At 35.6% G+C, this 23,168-nt stretch overlaps 1 protein-coding gene across 1 annotated transcript in view; it reads left to right on the top strand.

The window, feature by feature from the left end:
- The first annotated feature begins 224 nt into the window (after positions 1-224).
- LOC112052864 (homeobox protein unc-4-like) overlaps positions 225-23,168 on the top strand; it is a 52,047-nt gene continuing 29,103 nt past the window's right edge. The window contains exon 1 of the mRNA XM_052884389.1: positions 225-646. Within this exon, the coding sequence (XP_052740349.1) occupies positions 433-646 (214 nt within the window). The 5' untranslated portion in view covers positions 225-432. The remainder of the gene's footprint in view (positions 647-23,168) is intronic.

The raw sequence follows: 23,168 nt of genomic DNA, 5'->3' as shown, positions 1-23,168 counted from the left end.
CCGAAACGCAGCCATCCGTCGTCTACGATATCGTTAATTCCACGTATGGCAAGCCTTAATTTATGACCCTCTATTCAATACCCATCTGTAACTGCGAGACATAAGGTTTAATATTGTTTAGCGACGCCGTACGTTGTACTGTCGGAGGAATAAATCTATAATATGAAAGAGGCGGGGAATTAATTTGTACACAGGTGGGGGTAGGGGGGTGTCGCTCCGCCCCGCGTCCTGCGCGCCATCTCAGTGCCGGGCGACCGAGCCGCCGGAGCACACTTTCGGATACGCGATGTGTGATATATCAAAAGTATCAAACTGACTGAGTGACAGTGACTAAGGAGTTTTGGTGTTGATTGTACCTTGACTGCTGAGAATGCGCGTCGTTCGTAGTGTTGTCGGTTGTCGATAGTCAAGATATCGAGTGGAAATCGGACCATGGTGTTGGAAGGCGGGCTGCCGGCGCCCCTGCAGCTGTACGCGGCGGCGGCGGCGGGCCTGGCGCCGCGGCCAGCTTGGCCCCCCTTCCTGCCGTTCTTTGGAGTGCCTCCCCCGTTCCTGGCGCGTCCCCGGCTGCCGCACCCGCTGCCGACGCGCGCGCCGCACGGACCTCCCAGTGAGGATTCTAATGAAGACGGAGGGAGCAGTAAAGGTAAGTGCTAATTGTACCTAGAACAAGAGACACCTTCCTTGTTCTTTTTAAACGTTAGAGTCTATGTTACGTACGACAAAGAATAGTTTAGTTAAGTAGCAAGAAAATTATGTAGGTACGCTATGTATCTATTTAGGACTTAAAATTTCAAGGATCATCCTTGGTAAATATCATAAAGGTAGGTCTTTGGTTTAAAAATCCTTAAAAAAATGCCATCTATAGGTGATGTGGTTTAAAAAAGGTAGATAAACATGGGAAAAATTAAGCTCTAAATATTTTGAAACGCCAAAATTAGCTACCACAAAAAATAAAATTAACAGGCTCAACTTTGTATTTGTATCTACCTACCTTCTGATAAGTGAGTAGGTACCTAATGTAGGTATATATTGTACCTATATAATTTATACCTATAGTACATAATATATTCAAACTATATAGAGTTGCACTAAAAGATGCAAGTTATTTCCGAAGCCATAATTAAAAAAATTATTATTTCCTATAATAACCATATTAATTTTCTCTCTATGCCGTCGGCTTATTTAATTGTACCTACCTATTATTGTTTAATTTTGAAAAAAAAAACTTTGAAAACATTCCGATCCTCCGACTTCAATTTTATTAAAAATAAAAAAAAAACATTTCGGAACTATAATACTAATAAAGTGCCAAACGGAAGCTTCTTAATGTGTTGTATAAAGCTTTCCACTAAAAGATTTGACTGAAACGTCTAGGTATCTACTGGAACTATAACAGTTGGGTAATTATTTATTGTTAAGGTAAAAGAAAGCTATATAAATAAAACTAACTGTGACTAAACTAAGTAGGTAAGTAGAGCACATAGGTAGGTACATAATGGGCTTGAAAACAAGAATACAAAAACGATTATTTTATTTTTGCTAATAGACCTTAGCACTTAACTGTAATTATTTTTTTCTGTCATTAATTTATTGGTCCTTTATATAAAGAAAAAAACTACAATTAAATATTATTATTAGACATAAATATTATCTGCTGGCAAATTTACCGTTTTGGTCTTTATCATCAACCTATTTAAATTAACGTCAAATCACAAATTTATATTAACGTCAATCAAAAATTTACAAAATTACATTTACCTACTGTGTGATATCTACCGGACCACCACCATAAGCACCGGATGACATTTCTACATAAGTAGAATCTCAATTTCGTATATATGTCAAAGCATAGTCAAAAATAGTGAATAAGCTTGAAAATACACAGACATAGACATTTTTTTTTTAATTGTTTTTTAGTCTTTCAGCATTGCTGCAATCTGTCGTGAGACATTCAGCTATATTTTAAGTATTTGTATTAAGACATGTTAGGCGTACAATTCAGTAATTTGTCCAAATATAATATAGTGTCTATTTCATGACATCTTGTGGTGCTCGACCCTTTTATAATTTTATATGTAGATATTATGGCGTATTGATGATGTTGAGTTTGTTGTGGGATTTTCTCAGACCAAAGCGCTTTGGAACCCTATAAGTTACTATATTACTATAATTTTAAGTTTTCGACTTTACTTATCACCATAATAACACAACCTGCCCTTTGCTTGTAAAACTAAGCCTAGATAATTAAAATTAATGAATTTTGAATTGAAATGTTTCAAATTCACCCAGTCACAAATAAATTCAAGAAGCCTAGCACGTGACATAAAAAATAAATGAATTATATTTTATAAGAAATCAAAATCATCAGAAATAATAATTAGTGCACAGTTGATAATATTTTTTTTTAAATGTGTCTTTTGTGCATTTGATAAAGAAGGTACTTGCACAAATCTTGATTATTATGTAACTGTCAATCAAACTAAAATTGAATCAGTCTAAAACTGATATTATTATTTAATAAATTACACTAATTTAGCGATTGTAACGGTTCATTCACAGTCCTCGACTAGCCTGTAAGTTATTTAAGCAATTGCTTAATTCATCCCGCTGGCACCAAAATTGACCAAGAAAAAAAACCAGCACACAAAAATTACAGCAGTTTCAAAGTCCACTTGATTTGAATTGATGATACCTAAAGTCGTATTAACTTTTTTAAAATTAATTCTTTGTAGATCGCTTAAGGATAGGGGGTCTTCAGGGTCTTTCCCTGTGGGCCCCTCTATCTCAGGTTAGGGCATCAAGTAACCTTAATCCGGCACTTCATTAAATCTAGGCCCAAATGTATGAAAAATGTTCGGTCCCCAATAAGAATTTAAGAGTGTGCAATATGTAATTTGGTGGTACAAATGGTTCTGGATCTCAGATTCTGAAAAAGTTAGGAGCTTGATATTTGGGTAAATGATATTTCAAAGTGTCTTCGTTATGACTATACAAAGACACAATTTGTAAAACTTTTCTCGATAGTTTATTTTTTTGAAAAAATACATGTTTTGCTCACATTTTGCTTTCAATCTCAGGAAATGCAAACTTATTTTCTTAATTTTTTGTTCTGTTTAGAAAATTAGGTATATATCTTGAACATGGCCATTTAGTTTTTCGTTATGTTGTTTAATTTACTTGCAATTAGGTAAAAATGGTTTTGGCGCTCACGTCATAAAATTTGCGTCGCGCGTCAATCGCTCTGTGCTTTTCACTCACGTGAAAGTCATACTTCGGCGTCTCGTTTGCGCTTCGAATTTTATCCATATCGTACCGACGCGCTGCGCGCTCTTAAAGAACAAAATTAAAATCGCTCTAATGTAGATGAAAAAAACTTACACTATTATATACCTAACCTACCTAATAATTAAGTAATTGTTCTGTGTAACAGAATTACGGAAGTTATTTAATTTTCACAGAAACTAATAAAAAAGAGAATAAAGATTCAATTATCTTGTAGGTAGAGTCAATTTTAGATTAAATAATGACGCTGTAAAAATTGTAACAATCAGCAAAATCTGTAATTAAACTTTTTTTTTGTGGAATGGTTTTTGCAAGCGTTTTTATGAATTGCAGGTGATTGAACTTTGAAATAGGTACCTATCTACCTAAATATTCAAAAGCATTTGAATTTTTATGATATTTTCATCCCACAAATACTTAGGTACGAGTTAGGGTTAATACATTAGGTTTTGGTAGGTAATACCAAAAGAGCTGGCAATAAAGTACATTGAAACTTCGTCAATCGCTAAGAGCAAAGGAGTGTAACTGAAAATTTTACCAATTTTGAACACAAAGATAAAAAATCAATATTAAAATTTATTAGTACAATTATATATTATATAATTATGTTGACTAATTTTTATAACGTGTACTATAAGTACAAATATTGTCGATGGAACGTTTGACAAAAATATTAGATAAGAATTAGTTGGACGTTAAAGTAGTGCATCAAATAACATTGTGACGTCACAAAATGGACGACAGTGTTTGACGTTTGAAAATTTTGACAAAATAAATGATTTTTCAATGAAGTTTTATAAGAAATACTTACTTATCTTTTATTAATTAATATCGATATGTATTTCGGACCCTTAATCCATGTACTATACTAAATTAATATTGTTTAGGTATATTTTTGAGTCAAGTACCCTATTATAATTACGTAACTGAAACTTTTAAAACTTGTAGATTTTAAAATAGGATAGCGTAATAAGGTACACATTATCAGTGCCAGGAATTAAATTAAGGAAGTCATATTTAATTTTTATGACACAATAAATTACTAAACCTATCTACCCCTTAATGACTAAATTAATTTTTATTGTCTGTTAACTTTTTAACAATCTAATAAATAAAGTGCAAGCTTTTATTGCTATTATAATTATTAAAGTTGGTATTTAATATAAAAATGGACATTTACGACATAGTTAATTTAATTATGATGATGTAATGGTTATTAGTATTTTTATTGGTTGTACCTACCTAAAATTTGGAAAATAAAATTATAAATAAGGAAAAGATATTTAAGAAAAACCCAAAAGCCTTTTGATAGGTAAATACGATGCCTTAAATAAATGTTTTAATAGAGCTTTTTGTAACGTAGCTCGTCGGGGGAAGTATTTTTTTATCAAATATTTTAAATATGACCAATAATTCCAATTCCCAGCCAAATAGAAAGTCGGGAAAGACTGTATTATAATCTGGCAAGTTCGTTGATTAACACTCCCATGATATGCGGGCGAAAGGGGGAAAGACTGCGCGGGTGTAAAATTGTGCCTGCGGGGAAGTGACGTGCATAAGTTGTCAAGCTGTAGGAGATGGTATGACAATAGACCAATCGGGAGGGGGGTCGAACCACCACCTCGGTAATGAGTCCGACCGCTCATACATACCTTTGAGCTATTGAGGCTCTTAAGTATTATACTTCTGACATGATTTTTCATGCCGCTAAGCAGCATTGGTGTGTTCCGATCTATAGCTGTATTTTTTTCTGATTGTGTAGGTAAGTGTCGTAGGCTCCTTTTGGGACCTCAGCGGTGTCACATGGGGGTGAGTAGCTGAGTAAGAGCCGTGATAGTCCAGTGGATATACCCTCTGCCTTCGATTCGGAGGGCCTTGGTTCGAAACCGGTCCGGGGTATGATGAAACTTTTCAGATAGGTATGTTTATTTTAAGAAATTAAGTAAATTAAGTGTCTCAAACGGTGAAGTAAAAATATCGTGAGGAAATCTGCATACCTTAGAATTTTCTTCATTTTCTTCGTGTGTGAAGTCTGCCAATCTGCATTGAACCAGTGTGGTGGACTATTAGTCTAACCCATCTCATTCTGAAAGGAGACTCGTGCACCTTAAGGTTCATTACACGAGCAGCAAATGACTGCAGACGACTGCAGTCGTCGGTAGCAGTTGCTGCTCATGTTGCTGTGGAATGGCGACCCCGCACCAGAAAGCGCAGCGTTGGTCGACCCCCACTAGGTGGTCAGAAGACAACAAACGGGTTGCAGGAAGCCGCTGGATGTTGGCGGCTCGAGACCGTTGTGTTTGGAAGTCCATGCAAGAGGTTATATCCAGCAGTAGACGTCCATTGGCTGTTAATAATGATGAGCCTAAGCCTCATGTGCCTGTAATTTTATTAACAACCATAACCTTAAAAAAGAAGAAAACAATACATCGATTTAGGTACCTTCTTCCCCAAAAAGTATAAAGTCAATTGGGTTTCCCATAAGACACATTTTAGTGGGTTTTTTATTGTGAAGATACTCGTAGGTATTAGATACTACAATCAGCGAGTTATAGAAAATAATTAATAGTTAATTTTTCCTCAAACGTATAGATGAAAAGCTTGTCAATTACTGAAGAAAAGTATATTTTGTGGCTTATCAATTGGAAATTCACACTGTTCACAGCAGTTTTGGTATTTTTACATTATCACTTGCTACGCGATAGGCTGGCTCGTGAGTCACGCGGTGATAACCAAAAATTGCCCAAAATCGCGTGACCTTACTGCAATATGCACTTTCATCCCAATTCGATTTGCAGTAGGTTGCCCTTGTCTAAAGAAATCGTGATTGATTCGTATCAATATTTTGATTGTGTTGTAACTTAATAAACATAACTTCATTATTTTACTAGTAAGTAACCTTAAGTAGATCCATGGTTAAGGGACCGGGGTTCTATCCCCGCCTGAATGACTATTGTCGGACGCATTCTTAACACAGTCTTTATGACTAGAAGTGGAATATTGGAAACGTTCAACGTAAAATATTGCAATTACTTGAAAAAAATTTTGATGAAGTTGACGAAATTATTATTTATTAATTCTTGGAAAGGTTTAAAATACGAATGGAATGTCCGAATTCAATAATTCAAAAAGTTAAATAAGGGTATTGAAACAGTCTTGAATCTGAAGTAGTTTATTTTGATAAGAAATAATACCAAGATACAAATAAAGAGCCTTTTCTAACGGCGGCATTTCCATTATTTTCTTAAAATAAAAAAAACACTTATGGTGTCATGACTATAATAGTTAGGCATATGCTGTCGCTTTTTTGTAGAAAATGATGTGTTCTACAAAGTTGTAGTATATTATGTTATTCTAACATCAATAGTTTTAGTAGCGCACGCGATGTAAACAATATTTTAGGTAATTTTTGTACACCTTGGGTTTACTTTATTGGAGTTTCAGGAAGGATCCCCATTTTGTTTGAAAATCAAATACAGCATATAGCCTGCCTCGATAAATGGGCTATCTTACATTAAAAGATTTTTCAAATCCGACCAGTACCTAGTTAGATTAGCGCGTTCAATGAAACAAACAAACAAACTCTTCAGCTTCATAATATTAGTATAGATTTCGTCGGACTCATACAAACTTCTCCTTCCAAGATAACAGTTAAAAAAATTAGCATAAATTAAACAACAATTAAAATAGTGTTGTCAGTAGAAAAAAAAACTCGCTCGTGAGCGCCGTCATAATCTGTTACAGAAACACACACGTCCGCGCAATTTGTCTGCTCGGCTGCATTACAAATTCTTAATCAACTGACAAGGCCGCATTATTCACGCTCAGAATTCACCGCGTGTTGATTTTAAGAAGGCTAGGCCAGATTAAAAGTAATACTCACTACCTACTCGTGTATTGGACTGGGAGTCTGCAACGCCAGACGTGCTTCATTTTATACTGTCTTACCCGAGTAGAAGACCTACGCAGTGGCGTAGCAAGGCGTGGGTAAAATGGGCGGCCGCCTACGACCACGCACCCAAAAGGGCCTCGCTGAGACACAAGGTCCCACGCGACCGCGCGAGGCCTCTGCAACACCACTAACTTTAACCACTTTTATATTAGTACAGATGATATTCTCTTTCAGCACATTTATATTTCTTCCACTGTTTATAACTCAGACAAATTATTGTATAGGACCTGCCTCGCTAAACGTTACTTTTCTGTCAAAGTATATGATCAACGATCTAATGCTATTATAAAAACTGTCTCTATAGAATCGATGTTAAATAGTTGTAATCGTGTTCGTCGGTTAGAGCTCCGTAAAAATACCTTTTTGTGTAATTGAGTTGTGTAAAAAACGGGCAAACACTTCTAGTTTAAATAAAATAAAATAAATAAAGCCTTTATTTCCAATAATATAAAAGTAATTGCAAAACATTATACATAATAAATTTAGTATTAATTTTTAAACATGTCAATTTCAATTTGTACATTATAAGTTTGATTTAAATTTTGATTTGAATTTCAATTTTAAATGTTAATAAATATTTTATGTCAGAAAAATTCTTCGTCGTGTGACTATGAGTGCGATACAGGTCCTTCTATAATTGGTCTGAGGTTTATAATTAAGGGCTTTAATAAATACAGCACTACATATATCTAAAGGAGCCTGCCTAACCGGCGGCAGAGTAAAATAGTCAAACTTGGCGTTTCAAAAGTGCTTGTAAACTAAGCCTACTTGAAATAAATGATTTTTGGATTTGAATTTTGGAGAAATTCTCGTTTCTTTGAGAAAATTTTAACAATGGGTCATTGCCCCACGCCTAGATTTGTACACGCTACGCTACTGGACCTACGTAAAAAGCTGGAACCCTTGGAGATGTGGACATACCGTAGCATGCTTCGCATAAGCTGGACGGCGGCGATGGCAAGAACCTCAGTAATATACACTTTGTCTAAAACTGAGCTTCTTGCCAGAATGCAAAAGAAGGCCGAGTTTGTTGTTTGAGCGGAAGATCTTGTATCTAGGGCATATTTTGCGACACGATATATACTGTTTGCTTCAAAACATAATGATGGGCAAGATTGCAGACAAAAGAGAAGAAGAAAGAAGTCCTGGCTATACGAAACATAAGAGAGTGGACTGGCATAAAGACAGTCGGAGAACTTTTTCGCCTAGCCACAGACAAAAAGAAGTTTAGAAAGCTGACCGCCGACCTTCAGTAATGGAGATGCGCTTTAAGGAGAAGCATTGAACTGGTAAGTCGAGTAGGATAGCAGATTACAGAGTTATGAATGTAGTTGTCTTGGAAGGTAGCAGTTTTCAACGGTCCATAATATCATAATAATATGTGTTCCCAGTCGATGGCACTTAATAATTTTTTTAGAGAACTTTAATAGACTCTAGCTAAGGTTTGCCACGAAGCTAAGGATTTGGTGACGTGATTTCTCATGATAATTTTAAAATAATGTGTGTCACAAATAAAATAGTACAAATATTAGTAGGTTACAAAAAACAGTAATTGTTTTAAGGATAATAGCATACGTTTTTATAATAAAATTCCACATGATACCACGGCTATGTCTCTCAATAAGTTCAAATTTCTTATTAAACGCGAGCTTATAGAAAAGTTTATTATTGTGTAAAATATTAAATAAACGTTAAAAACACTTGGTATGGAATATGACTGTTTGGTTATATGACTAGAAATAAGTACACTAGTTTAATTATCATCATCAATTCACGGCAAATCTGGAAGTTTCAAAAGTGCTTGTAAACTAAATCTAATTGGCAGTGGAAAATATACTAGTGGACTATTTTTCATAAATCCCTTGGGAACTATACATTTTTTTCGGGATGTGTGTGTTAACCAGAGTAAAACCAGAGTAAACCGATTTTGAAGTTTGGAATGGGAATATTCCAAACTTCAAAATCGGTTCAGTAGTTGTGGCGTTAAAGAGTAACAAACATCCATACAAACTTTCGCTTTTATAATATTAGAAGGATTACGTTTTACGCAAAGCCATGTCTACTTCAGAATTGGCAACCGTACTTACCTATCGTAAGAGCATGAGCTGAAAAAATTCTTACTTCCTACCATGAGGTAGGTCTGGCTCTCGTAGGCTTTCGTTTTACATAAATAATGAACGATCTACTTAGTTATAAGTGACCGCTTCAAATCCTAGCCATAAGTTATCGTTTTTAATATTATTAAGGCATTATGCCCCGAAAATATTCGTTTGAATAAATTTTGTATATCAAAAAAAAGAATAAACGCCGGCAAGGTGCGAAGAGGCTAACGAGCATAATCCATATGTAAGTTATTAGTTGTTCGGCTCTGGAGTCCCGCTGGGTGCGACTCTCGCCCCGCGTTTGTCGATATCGAGATTTTTATCGACTCTTTTGTCGGCACTAGCGCTGAGGTGTTACCCACGGAATTAGGATGTTAAATGTTTTGTGGATGACGCATGGCCACACCGCTCTGTGACTGGCAACAATTCATTTTTTATCGCAATATAATAGAAATATCAATATTTTTTTTATGACGTGATTTATGCAGCTGCGCCATAGATCTCTTTGATTGTTAACTAGGTAAGGTGTTATATCAGCTTTTTATGTAGCGGATTGACTTAGTCTATAGTACCTGCTTGTAACATTCATATAGAGTTATTATAAAACTTTAACAACAACACTCTATAAGCAACAATAGATGTGTTACCTCTTATCCTATTAAATAATAAGCTTATTTGCTTATTATTTATTATTTTTTTACAAAGCTTCGCCAATTAACTCCCTCTGAGCTCTGTCACCATTGAAATAAAGAATATGTATATACCTAAAGTCTCTACATATTCTACTTTATCAAAGTCAAAAACAAAACTCAAGCACTTTTGAAACGTCAGATAATATTAGATAATGATGATAATAATTAGTTGAAAAATTAAAATTTAAGTTTCATCTAGGATTTCAAATGCATTTTGGTCCGAGAGGAGCCCACAACAAACTGACAAATATGAGCCAGCCTCAGGTGTTTTTTTTTTATTATTTTCACCATTTAACAATAATAAAGTAGCCATATAGTGCATTTCATCACTAGCAGACACCGCGTGGTTTCACCCGCGTGGTTCACGTTTCCGTATGAATTCGGGGATAAAATATAGCCTGTAGTACTCAGGGATAGTGTAGCTTCCCAACAGTGCAAAAATTTTTCAAATCGCTTTAGTAGTTTCAGAGCATATTCAATGCAAACAATCAAATCTTTCTTGTTAAAATTATTAGTAAGTATAGATTAACACTATAGCCTATAGTTAACCTGACTTTTCTATCAGCTTGCGTTTAATGCAAACTTCGCAGGTGTTCAAATGTAATTTGTTTATTTCAAGTATGCTTAGTTACTGATGCTCACTCCTCAATACACCTACAAGCACTTTTGAAGCGTCAACAATCCTCAAATCTATCTAGGCAAGTATTTGTCGCCGCTATTAGCACAGTGGTAAAAGGCTAATTGATAAATCCATAACTCAAATTCAACGTTTATTGATTAATTTCTGTGTTTACACGAACATTTATATCACGTCTATAAAACAATGGCTATTAATGTCTGATAACAATTTGCTTACAACTCGTAAAACGCGTAGTCTGCCATAGAAGGAGCCGGCACTGACGCAACGGTTGAAGCAAAATGATCTCTATGTCTGTTAATTTTAGAATTCTATTTTGTCTGTAACTACTTCTTTAATATAGATGTACTTATACAGGATGTTATAGTATTATAGTATGAACAACAGTGTTAATGACCTGAAGCTTTAATTACTAGAAACAATTACTATATGGTAGGTAAGTAAAACTTAAATCTGCATAATCATTTTAATAGTGGACTATGACTAATGAGACTGGCACAACATTGTTTATAGGAGACTAACCGACACCCGCGGTTTCTTACGCGTAGTTTTCGTTCCAATGGGTATATCGGGATAAAATATAGCCTATAACACTTATAAATAACTCAGCTTTCTATTGGTAAAAGAATTTTCAAAATAGGTTCAGGAAATCCAGAGATTATCAATTATGTCCCCTCAAACTTTACTACAGTAATATTAGTGTGGACTAGAGATTGTCCACGAATTCATATGATTTTGTCTGATGACCAATTTAGGTTTATAAAAAAGCCTTAACTAGGTAATGTCAGGTTAAAAAAAGCCGATGAGTTTGTGTATTTCTTTGTATGTATGTCTGTGTGATGGTTTACTTAAACGGGCTCATCTAGAACTAACAGTAGGCTTTTAAAAAATCCTTGTATGATAGCCAGACATGAAAAGTGAGGGATTGCTTTAAAGGGGGTTGGGGTTGAAAAACTTTGTACGGAAGTCTATATGGGCGTTTCGAAGGGCTTTCCTAAAAAGAAGCATCGTATTTCAAAAACTCTGTGAACATTTATCTACTTGGGAATGCATTTGTTGTATTTGCACGCATTTTCAACGTCCGTTAAAAAAACACTCGTGCGAATCTATACTAATATAATAAAGCTGAAGAGTTGGTTTGTTTGTTTGTTTGTTTGTTTGTTTGATTGAACGCGCTAATCTCTGGAACTACTGGTCCGATTTGAAAAATTCTTTCAGTGTTATATAGCCCATTTATCGAGGAAGGCTATAGGCTATATTATCCCTGTATTCCTACGGGAACGGGAACCACCGGGTGAAACCACGCAGCGTCAGCTAGTTATTACATAAAATCGCCTACATCAAAAGGAAAAGTCAACTATTGCCACTGGTACCTTAATAGTTTCGAAACATCGAAATAAAGAGCTCACCGTTTTTTGCCATCTACTTTAATTGCATTAAAAAAACATTGTTTCACAGCGTTTACCAGTAAAAAGGGTTGTGTTCCACAGTTGTCACAAAAAATTGCCATCGATTAAGCTATTTTACAGTTTACCAGCCTTCAAACAATAGATTTGTGTACGAACGAACTGTCATTTGGAGCAGCTCTAATCAATTTCATTCTCCACCAGCCGAGCGGGGAAGTGAAAAAAGTTTGGCATTTCGTAACTGCGGCTGATCTAAACTTTTTAATTGACTTTCGACGTTGGCGCTCAAAATGGCGTCTTCAGTGTTTGTGATTGAGACGACAAGACAAAGGACAGAAGGAGAATATTATTAAAATTAATTTATTTGAAGTAGGTTTTTAAAACATAACTCTTATATTTCAAGTATAACCGGGCCAAGTCAAGCTTCGCTTTAACAATTAGTGTGTGTGCAAGTATTTTTGTTCCTCCCTTTCGCTGCGGCTTGCATTCAGATTTGGCTGAAATTTGGAAATCGATTTCATCTTGGATTAACACAGGCTACTTTTTATCCCGGAAAAGGTCACAGTTCCTTGTGGAATTGTTATAAACAGAATTTCACGCGAACGGAGTCACGGGCGTCCGCTAGTGACATAATAAAAATAAGATTAGTATTAGTAGAAAAATGGTATCGATGAAAGTTTTTTGATGAATCTTTTTTTTTTATTCTTTACAAGTTAGCCCTTGACTACAAACTCACCTGATTGTAAGTGATTATGCAATCTAAGATGGAAGCGGGCTAACTTGTTATGAGAATGAAAATCCACACCGCTTTCGGTTTCTAGGCGACATCATACCGGAACGCGAAATCGCTTGGCGTTTGTCTTTGTCGGTACGGTGGTAACTAGCCACGGCCAAAGCTTCCCGCCACACAGTTTCAATTAAGAAAACCTCAATCTTCCCAGCCGGGGACCGAACCCAGAACCTCCGTCTTGTAAATCCACCGCGCATACCACTGCGCCACAGAGGCCATCAAAATCCATGTACAAATAAAATTCCGTAATAACATAGCTGCAAATAAAGCCTAGTATTGTATAGTGATTGCTGTTTATAAGAATATATAAATTTTCCCCTTAAGAAAACAAACTCCTCTCGAAGTAACAAAGCTAAATGGCCTAATAAACAGAAATCACAACTAGTCAAAAGTACATCAATAAAGGGCGAGGGGAGACCGGGGCTGGAAGGGAACAACGCATAAATAACCCGGCCCTTGCCTGCTTTAAAACGTAATAGTTTCGTTTTAAAAGTCTTAATCACGGTCAAATAAACACAACACTTTTTCATCGTTAATAGAAAAAAAATCGTTATTGCATCTATGTGTATTATTTATTATAAACAGTTCAATCTGTAACTATTTGTTCTTATTGTGGTTATTCAAGAATTACAATTATTGTATACCTATGCAAATATAAACTAATTACGTATAAAAACGTTTTTAGTTATTATTATTCTGAAAATTGTATTATGGATGTATGTAGTGATAATATAATTAATCAACTAAGGCAAATTTTATTCATTTTGAAAATAGTGTTATCTTATAGGTATCGTATCGTGATCCAAAATCGGGATTTTACGTATAATTGCATTAGCACGTCTTATATTTTATTGTAGAACAAATCTGTGACCTTCAAAACCATTAAATGGTGAAATAATTAAAACTTATATATAAAATGAATGGTTGTAAACGATCAGCAGATGGTAGACACAATATGAAAGCAAAAGCTCCTACTCAGTTCACTTACTACCCAAGCACGCAAACTTAAAAATCTAAAAATACATTTGAGAGAGACAAAAAAGTAAAAGTCTTAAGCCAAACAGCAATTCTCAGTCAATCATGAAATATGATTGATAACATGAAAAAAGTATGACAACTGCCGCAAATTGCGCCCGATAAAAAAGGAATTAGCCTTCAAGTGACGAATCATTTTCGCTCGGCATCGAGTTATAAAAACAAGTTCATTACGACAAGTGACAAAAGGCCAGAAATGTTGGTAATAAGGGCTAATAAGACCTATTAGTCAAGTCGTCGGGCAGCGGCAAGGTGCGCGAAATGTAACCGAAACCGGGTGGCAGCCAATTTCAAGGGCCATTTCCTTACACACCCCGAGCAGGGGAGTGACGACCTCGAGGCTGTAAAATAAAACCAAAGACTACTTTTATTGTACAGCTGTTCCAAAATTAATAGGGATACGTTTTGTCCTGTCTAAACATAATATGGAGTTAGACGAATTTGATGTTACTCGTAATTTACATACATTATTTTATAACTAAATAATATACGTTGAATTGTACTGCTTAGGGAAAATAACTTACACGTCTAACGTGACTTTAAACTTATTTTTTTAAACATTCTGTCAAATTCTTTTTTGTCTTGATAGGTTGATATTTTATAATTTTACTCTGCAACACTTTCTTGATAATAAAAAAATCCAAAATTTACATAAAATAAATATTCAAGTTAAGTTGTATAAATAATGACGTAAACGTTTATCTAGTTAGTATAACAATAAACAACTAAATAATTAAATATTATTATTATTGTTTTAGTTAATGTAAATAATTGTAAATATATTTACTTTACGAGATAAAATATACTAAATATTGGTTGATTCAGCTACCACCTCTTTATAAAATATCAAATGTGTAGGTATTATTATCTTAATAATAATTCTGAGAAATGAGGTACAAAGTTCAAGCAGTTTTAAAAATGATTAATATTTTGCGATCTACCTATGAAGTTAATCTAATGAAGTTATATCGAAATTTGTAAAACTTTAATGTTACTGTATACCTAGATGAAAGTAACAAAACAAACTAGTTTATCGACTCAGCGTCACTTATCAGCCAATTTCAGACTACACATCGGCACATCTTGCAGCACGCTCGACGCGTGTCAAATCAACCGTCGCGTGCCCCAAAACACGCATTTGTCTAATTCGAAACGCTTTTTTTACTATTTACACTGTGCCGTTTTACCCGGGTCACCCTCGATCGCAATTGGTCACGGGAGACGTGGATTTCGCGCCAATATGTCCTCTACTTTAGCGGTTTATTGGTTAGGTAACGAGTAAATTGGGCTCCGGAGGCCGCACTCTGTTCAAGTTATAGGAAAGCTGTTACCAATAGTTACTGCGAGTATGTTGTTTTATGTCCTTCGACCAGATGTTGTTATGGAATAACATAAGCAAAGTTCCAAGGTTGTTTTGAAAAGGCCTGAAAGTGATTTTTTTTTAATTTTCGACTTCAGTTACGTTGTTATGGGTTCTATGAAAAATAGAATAATTGAGAATTTGGACCCCAGAACATGGTAGGTACCTCACCTCCAAAGCAATCATGGTCCAAACTTCACAATTGTCTACCGTAGTGACCTATTAAGTATTCAAGGACTGTCAAAAATTCAGTAAAATTATAAATGCCGACCTAGTAGCTTCTGTCAGTCTGTTACATTTTCATTTAATCTACCAAATCAATTTGGATTACATTTTATGTACAGTTATATAGGAATTTGGAGCGAAACCTAAGCTATCTCCTTGTTAACCCCAGGATACTTGTTATCCATGGTTTTCGCGAAATTTGTTTCAAACGGAATTACACGCCTACAGAGTCGCAGGCATCCGCTAGCAATTTATACATATACCTACATATTAGTATTTTTCGAACCAATTCCCGCTTTCCTCGTAACTTTAATTTTAAGTTTTCGACTAATTATTATCACCATTATCTAATAATATTAACCTAAAGTTTATAAACTAAGCCTAATTGAAATAAATTAATTTTGACTTATACTTTGACAAATATATTTCTCAAATATATCACCATGATTCAATCTCATTCACTCATTGTTTGTCCTCCGTGGGTATTATTATAAAAAACAACACCCACGATGTTTTTTTTAGTTTCATAAAAACTCAATTTAACGGTTGCGTATTTCATTAACAATTAATACCGTTGGAGTATACATAATTGCAATTGGTTTTGTATTTTTTGTCTTTCAAAGAATCAAGGGAGTAAGACAAAAAAGTGCCCCTAGTTAGCAATTTTTTTTAGTTTGAATAAAAAAAAAATACATGCTTTAAATTATTTATTGCTAAATCGTTATAATGAATAAATAATTTTAATTTTAGTTATGACAGTCGTAACATTTTTTTTTGTCAGAAATTAATATGAAATGTATTTTAATTTGATAAATATTTTTTGGAAAAAAAATGGTTAAAATATACAAAATATATTTTTCTAATTTAAATCACATTACCTAATTATAAAGGCGAAAGTTTGTGTGTGTGTGAGTATTTTCTTAAGTGTGTATGTTTGTTACTACTACTGTACAAAGGCTACTTTTTATCCCGAAAAAATCCATGGAGTCGCGGACTCATATCTAATGATTATACGTTCTTAATTAGGTTTATGTATGCTAATTATTAATAATAATAATATAGCCTTTTATTTCCTTATCGAATCTTACAATCTAAATATAATATAGAATAATTATTATAAGCAGGCATTACCAAAAAAAAAAGTGTTCCATAATGTGCATGCAAGTTACAAAATATTTTATAATTGATAGAAGTTAAGATTACATACTACTCGTAAATAAACGCAATTTTTTACTTTAGTGGCTGGTATTGTTCTCAGATATTGTTTTTTTTCTTTTCACCGTCAATAATAATAATACTGATGGCTTAAAACGTGCTCTTTAGAGCATACATAGGTACCTACCTACTTCCAAACTTCTGGTTGTCCATAAATATACATGATGAATTCTAGAACAATACCAACTAATAAATCTCATAAATACCTCTCATTTCAACCCTAGTAGAAACAAGCAAATCCCATAAATAGACCGAACTTAGCAGTATTAACAATACAAACAAACGGATAAACCAAAACAGAAATGCATAATCGTATTTGATCCAACCCTGGGAATGCGATGTAGGGTCTCGGAGACCTCGTACCATAACTAACCCTATTAAAAAAGTGGCTCCAACCCTCTGGTATTAATGTAGCATAAAATTAACCCGTACGTCACGCCCGGTGCGTGCCATGTTTTAAGCACGTCGGGGTCTAAGAAGCATTAGGGTTTCGGTCACTCTTTTAGCTTTAAATGTACCGTAACTTATATGATAAGCAAGGTGAAACAAGGTGAGTTGACATTATATTTGGAAATTCTTAATTTCCCACTAATCTCAGGATATTTGTTCGCTATAATCCTATAACCCTAATTTATGATATCACTTACTTTGGCATATAAAAACAGTACCTACTTATTTATTGAAATGGATTCAGTTGTTCAATTTTGCTCATTATTAGCTAAACTGTTCAAAGACAAACTTAATGAACTTTTTCAGGCGTCTGCTGTGGTTGTGGATCATATTTTTATCGAATCCGTGGAAAGGAAAACTGACCTCAAGAAAGATTTAAAGCATGATTCATTAAAAGTAAAATTACGATTACAAACTTTAATAAATTAATGTGACAACATAACAATTATGTAAATACATTATAATAATGAAATTAAACTTACGATATACAAAACAGCTTGATTTAAAATTTAACTCATTGAAAATTAACAAATTAAGCATTGATCGGAGCTGAATGGCCAAATAATTAAAATAAGCAATTACAAAAATTAACTTCTGAGTAAAAGTAAACACCTGATCAATCAATCAAGTCAATCAAGTTATCGAATTAAAATGAATTCTGAACAAATAAAACTGATTTAATTTAAAATTACATAATTCATTACAAAATTAGCATTCAAGTGGAATTGTTGGCATCGAGTAATAATTTCAACTATCAATATGACACAGAGTCAATATTTCGTAATGTAACGTTACCAACAACACCGATATCAGGGCGATATCTTTGAACTTAATTATTTAACGTGTCTCAAAGGGCAGGCGATAATAAGTGTAATAAATCTGCAGCGAGCGGTGTCACGATAATGCGGCCCTTGAGTCCGCCGCCGGGCACTACACACAAAGGGACTGTTGGAGGGTTAACTTATAATAATTAATATACATTGCTGTTCTAGTAACTGTGATTCACTTACGAATGTATAGTCCACTTTCTGATCTTAAGATTTGAAAAGCTGATTGAACTGTTGCTGAGGATTTTGACGTTATCTCTGGCTAAGTAGTGCTTGGGGTTTCGACAGAGAGTTCCTAAGTTAGATTTCCAGTGCGGGACAGTTTAAGATTTTATAATTTCTTAATGGGCTTAATTTTTTCTTCTTACGGAAACAGGTGCCTCCTTTTGACGGCCTCCGTGGCGCAGTGGTATGCGCGGTGGATTTACAAAACGGAGGTCCTGGGTTCGATCCCCGGCTGGGTCGATTGAAATTTTCTTAATTGGTCCAGGTCTGGCTGGTGGGAGGCTTCGGCCGTGGCTAGTTACCACCCTACCGACAAAGACTTACCGCCAAGCGATTTAGCGTTCCGGTACGATGTCGTGCAGAAACCGAAAGGGATGTGGATTTTCATCCTCCTCCTAACAAGTTAGCCCGCTTCCATCTTAAACTCCATCATCACTTACCATCAGGTGTGATTGTAGTCAAGGGTTAACTTGTAAAGAATAAAAAAAAAGGTGCCCGCACCTTTTACGGTATTTTTTTTTACATTTTTACCGTCCAAATGGCGAGCGACCGTACTCGATAGAGGAGCATTGTTGTTTACACGAGCGGTAACTCTACCGACGACCGCAGGCGGTTGACGGCGGTCGCCTACTGCAGTCGACTCCCGTTGGCTGCCGCCGAGACGTCACTGACTGCAGGCGACTGCAGTCGTCGGTTGCAGCTGCCGCTCGTGTAATTGAACACTTAATAGAGGGAATGCTTAGGTCTGGACTGGTGGTGGCTATCGGCTGTGGCTAGTTATGACCAGGCAAGGACATATAGCTTAGTGAGTTCGCATTTTCGATAGACGTCACTGCTGGACATTGGCCTCTTGTAGACTTACAAACATCAAGGTCTTGAGCCAATTCATCCAGCGGCCTCTTTTACCCCACTTACCATTTTTTTAGGTTTTATTTTAACGGCCTCTGTAGGTCAGTGGCGTGCGCGATGGATTTACCAAACGGAGGTCCTGGGTTTGATCACCGGCTGGGCCGATTGAGGTTTTCTAAATTGGTCCAGGTCTGGCTCATTCTAAGAGGGACTTGAACTCAGCAGTGAGCCGAATATGGGTTGATACTTGCAATGATGATGACCTTATGTTGATTGAAGTTAAATCAACTTGGAGGTAGATCAACTGCGCTACCCGGTGCGAGATCGCCATTCCAGCACAATATTAGGATCTAAATTATAAGCAAATTATTATTGTTCAATGTCCTCGGTGCTGGCAGTAGTCATGAATTTCGTTAAAACTGTAAATAAAATGAATGATATTTAATCATGCCATTCTGTTAGAGAGACAATCAAAGAGTGCAAACGAAGGCAAGAGCGAAGTGCGTGATGAACGAGGCTCTAGGGACTCTACCGCTGCGGCGACAATAGATTACCAGCGCGCTTCATTCATGGATGCGTTCGTTTGACGTTTGGATTTATTGTTTCGTTCATGAACTAACAATCGCCGCTTCTAAAATAGATATAGTCTGTGGTCTGCCTATCGTGTCTGAAAAGTAGACATTCAAACCAGTAGGGTTGGATATATAATTTTGATAAGAACATCCTGATTCATCATCATCATCATATCAGCCGATGGACGTCCACTGCAGGACATAGGCCTTTTGTAGAGACTTCCAAACATCACGATACTGAGCCACCTGCATCCAGCGAATCCCTGCGACTCGCTTGATGTCGTTAGTCCACCTGGTGGGAGGTCGGCCAACACTGCGCTTACTAGTGCGGGGTCGCCATTCCACCACTTTGGGACCCCAAGTTCCATCGACTCTTCGAACTATGTGCCCGGCCCATTGCCACTTCAGCTTCGCAACTCGTTGAGCTATGTCGGTGACTTTGGTTCCTCTGCGGATTTCCTCATTTCTGATTCGATCACGCAGAGATTTACACAGAACCTGATTATTATTAAAGCTGAGACCCTGTTTTTAACCTACTTAAAAAGAAGTAAGACGTTCTCAATTCAACACGCATGGTTTTTTAAGGTTTTTACCTCAAAACTTCGTTATTTAATAATTTAGAAAATTATTGTTTCCATTTGTATAATTCCTTCTATTGATTGATTGATTCTATTAAATTATATATAATCAAAATAACTAAAATAACTGAACGAAATTTCGTATAAGTATGGTTTCTCTAGGCTCTAACTTCCGGTTTGATCATCATCTGATGACAAGTCTGGAGGGTATGACATGGAACTATTTTATTTTGGTACACTAAAAAACAGACAAATAAAACCTTTTTAACAAAATACTTATTCGACAATATAAAATTTGGAACTTGGACAAAATAAAAAACGGACTATTTGACTTTGCACTGCTTTCAATCGATCAGTAGAAAGGACATGGGAATGCATTTTGCAAATCAGTTTAATTGGTCAATACTTTGTTTGTTAAAATCTGCAATTTTGGTTTAAAGAAGTTAGAAATACTTCTTAGAATTAGATTACGCGTTGAATGAACTATCGTTTTCCTTTCAAGACAGCTGATATCTTGACTAGACTACAAAGTATATGAATAAAAGTTTCTACGTATGTTACCGTCAATGTATCAAAACATTCAACTTGTAGAACAACATGAATCAACACACCTCCCCCCAACCAGCTACAGAACGCGCCGTGAGTTATGTCTCCCTCGGGCACTGCGATAATGTGCATCTACCCACTTCATGACTTCTGTTACAAGTGTAATCGATGACTTCTATCTTTTTAAAACTCTTTGTCATATCTGCAAAACGGTTAATGTTCTTTCCTTTTTAAGGTTCCGCGCTTCAATAAGAAGAAAACGGAAGCCATAGAGGATCATCATTGTTTTTCATCTTTCTGTTTGTCACGACTCTTTAACTGAAGGTATCGATTTTAAATTAAAACCATATCCTTTGAATTTGAAAAAAAAAATAACTTCTCAGCTAACGTAAAAAAGGATACAGTTGTATATTCAACAAAAACATATAGGTATTTCGACATTCTCAAGATAATCACAATTCATACGATACTTCCCGTTAAACAAGAATTATTATGTCATTTAAAAATGTAAAAAATAGGAATTTGTACTGCCATTGCTTCGTGCAAGCAACAGCAGTCCAAATTTTAAATCGATTTTCTTATAAAATCTTAATCAGATTTTTATGATTTTGATTCATGACGAAGAAATGATTAGTTTTTATGATTTTTACGATGATGATATTTTATAATTTTGATTATTGAATACGGAACGGAGTTGGGGTCAGACTCGCACTTGTCCGGTTCTATTTACCCAACTGCGCATCGCAATGGAGGAATATTAATTAGTTTATCTGAGGCGCTCTAGAGGACTGGGGTATAACACTACTAACTTCAGAATGCTTTTTTGCTTAAATGCAAAGTCCAAGTTAGGAAAAGTCTATTTTAATAAAAAAATCATCGAAGGGTCGATGTGTCGTTTGATCACAGCCAACTTTAAAAAAAAAAATGGCTCCCTCCAACTAGTCGGGAAAGTCTGTGCTAGGAGAGGGTACGAAAATAAACCAACGGGGCAGGGACCCACCAGCCCTAGGTGATGAGTCTGACCGCTATCACCGTTGAGCTATTAAGGCTTAAACTTGATATCTTTGAAATTTCCATTAGCAATATAACATTTATTGAATTTCAGGAATTCAATGTATACAATACAGCGATAATACAACTTTTATACGCCATACATTAACGGGCGAACGAAGCTCATGGTAACGTATAGTGAGCTATTTATCATGTTTCAATCTCCCAATACCGCGGACGCCCGAGGCGGCCGATCCGAGAGATTACCTCGTCGGGATAAACGAAAAATAGTTATTTTCTATCAGGATTTATACGACCTGCATTAATAACCTGGTTCTGGGTTCGATTCCTAGTATTTAAATTATTTTATTATTGGCAATTCACTTCACACTGAGAGAGACGAATATCTTAGCATTCCATGGATTCACCGTGCAGGTGCCGGATCCATCGCGTGGTAGAGAGAAAAACACCAAGCAAAGTCCAGGTCTTGTGACTACTGGATGTAGGGTTAAGGAATTCCTTGACGATCGATCAACACTCCCCTTCTCTGCTCGTGTTGTTCTCCCTGCCTATCCAAAATTGGTATGATCCTATTAGAGCAGCTTTGGATACTCGTTCTAATGTAGAACTAGCTGCACTTCTAGAGAGGCCAAGGTCTTTAAGCAAGTTATAGAGAGATTTTGCTGGTAATCCTTTCGCACCTACTTCTACGGCGTACAGACTAACTATATAGGCATTTTTAGTTAGTTCATTTGTTAGGTTCTATGAAGGAATGCAAGACGTGATTTTCAATTACATTTCAGTGTGATTTATAGACACCTCACAACTTTACCTAATAATTTACATTATAGATACCAATTAGAAAACACATATGCTAAGATTAACAAAACATTACTTTGCTTTATTAATATGTTATTAGTTGATTTTTTTATATAATATACTATAGTTACTAAAAGATAAATAAAAAGAAACCGTGAAATGCTATGACGCTTCGACTATTGCCTTCTACCAAGAACACAACAATCAATAAGCCATAACAGTTATCGCCGTTCGTGGAACGCGCCATTCTTTATGCACCCATTTTGTAGTCTGATGTCTTCATTTCGAAGGACAGGGCCGGACTCTGTCTAAAATAAAAGAACTAAAAGGAGGTTTACTTAGTCGTAAAAATATAAAACTGAAAAATGGTGAGAATAAAAAGACTGCTGCGTTAAAAGATGAGTTTTTTCATTTATTGCATATTTCATTTAAGTCATAACAAAGAAGTAATCTTCTAAGAAAAGTTTTTTTACTACAACAATGGTGGAAAGCAATGATGAGGTCTGAGCGCGCTTGCCTAGAAAATGCCTATTCGCTCTTGTCTTGAAGGTGCACAAATCATAAGTGTTAGGAAACACAGAAGCCGGAAGGGCATTTCACATCTTCGCTGTTC

Source organism: Bicyclus anynana, chromosome 11 (genome assembly GCF_947172395.1).
Source record: "Bicyclus anynana chromosome 11, ilBicAnyn1.1, whole genome shotgun sequence".
Taxonomy (NCBI): Eukaryota; Metazoa; Arthropoda; class Insecta; order Lepidoptera; family Nymphalidae; genus Bicyclus; species Bicyclus anynana.
The sequence above is the reverse complement of the archived record's forward strand: the minus strand, read 5'-3'. Positions and strand labels throughout refer to the sequence as shown.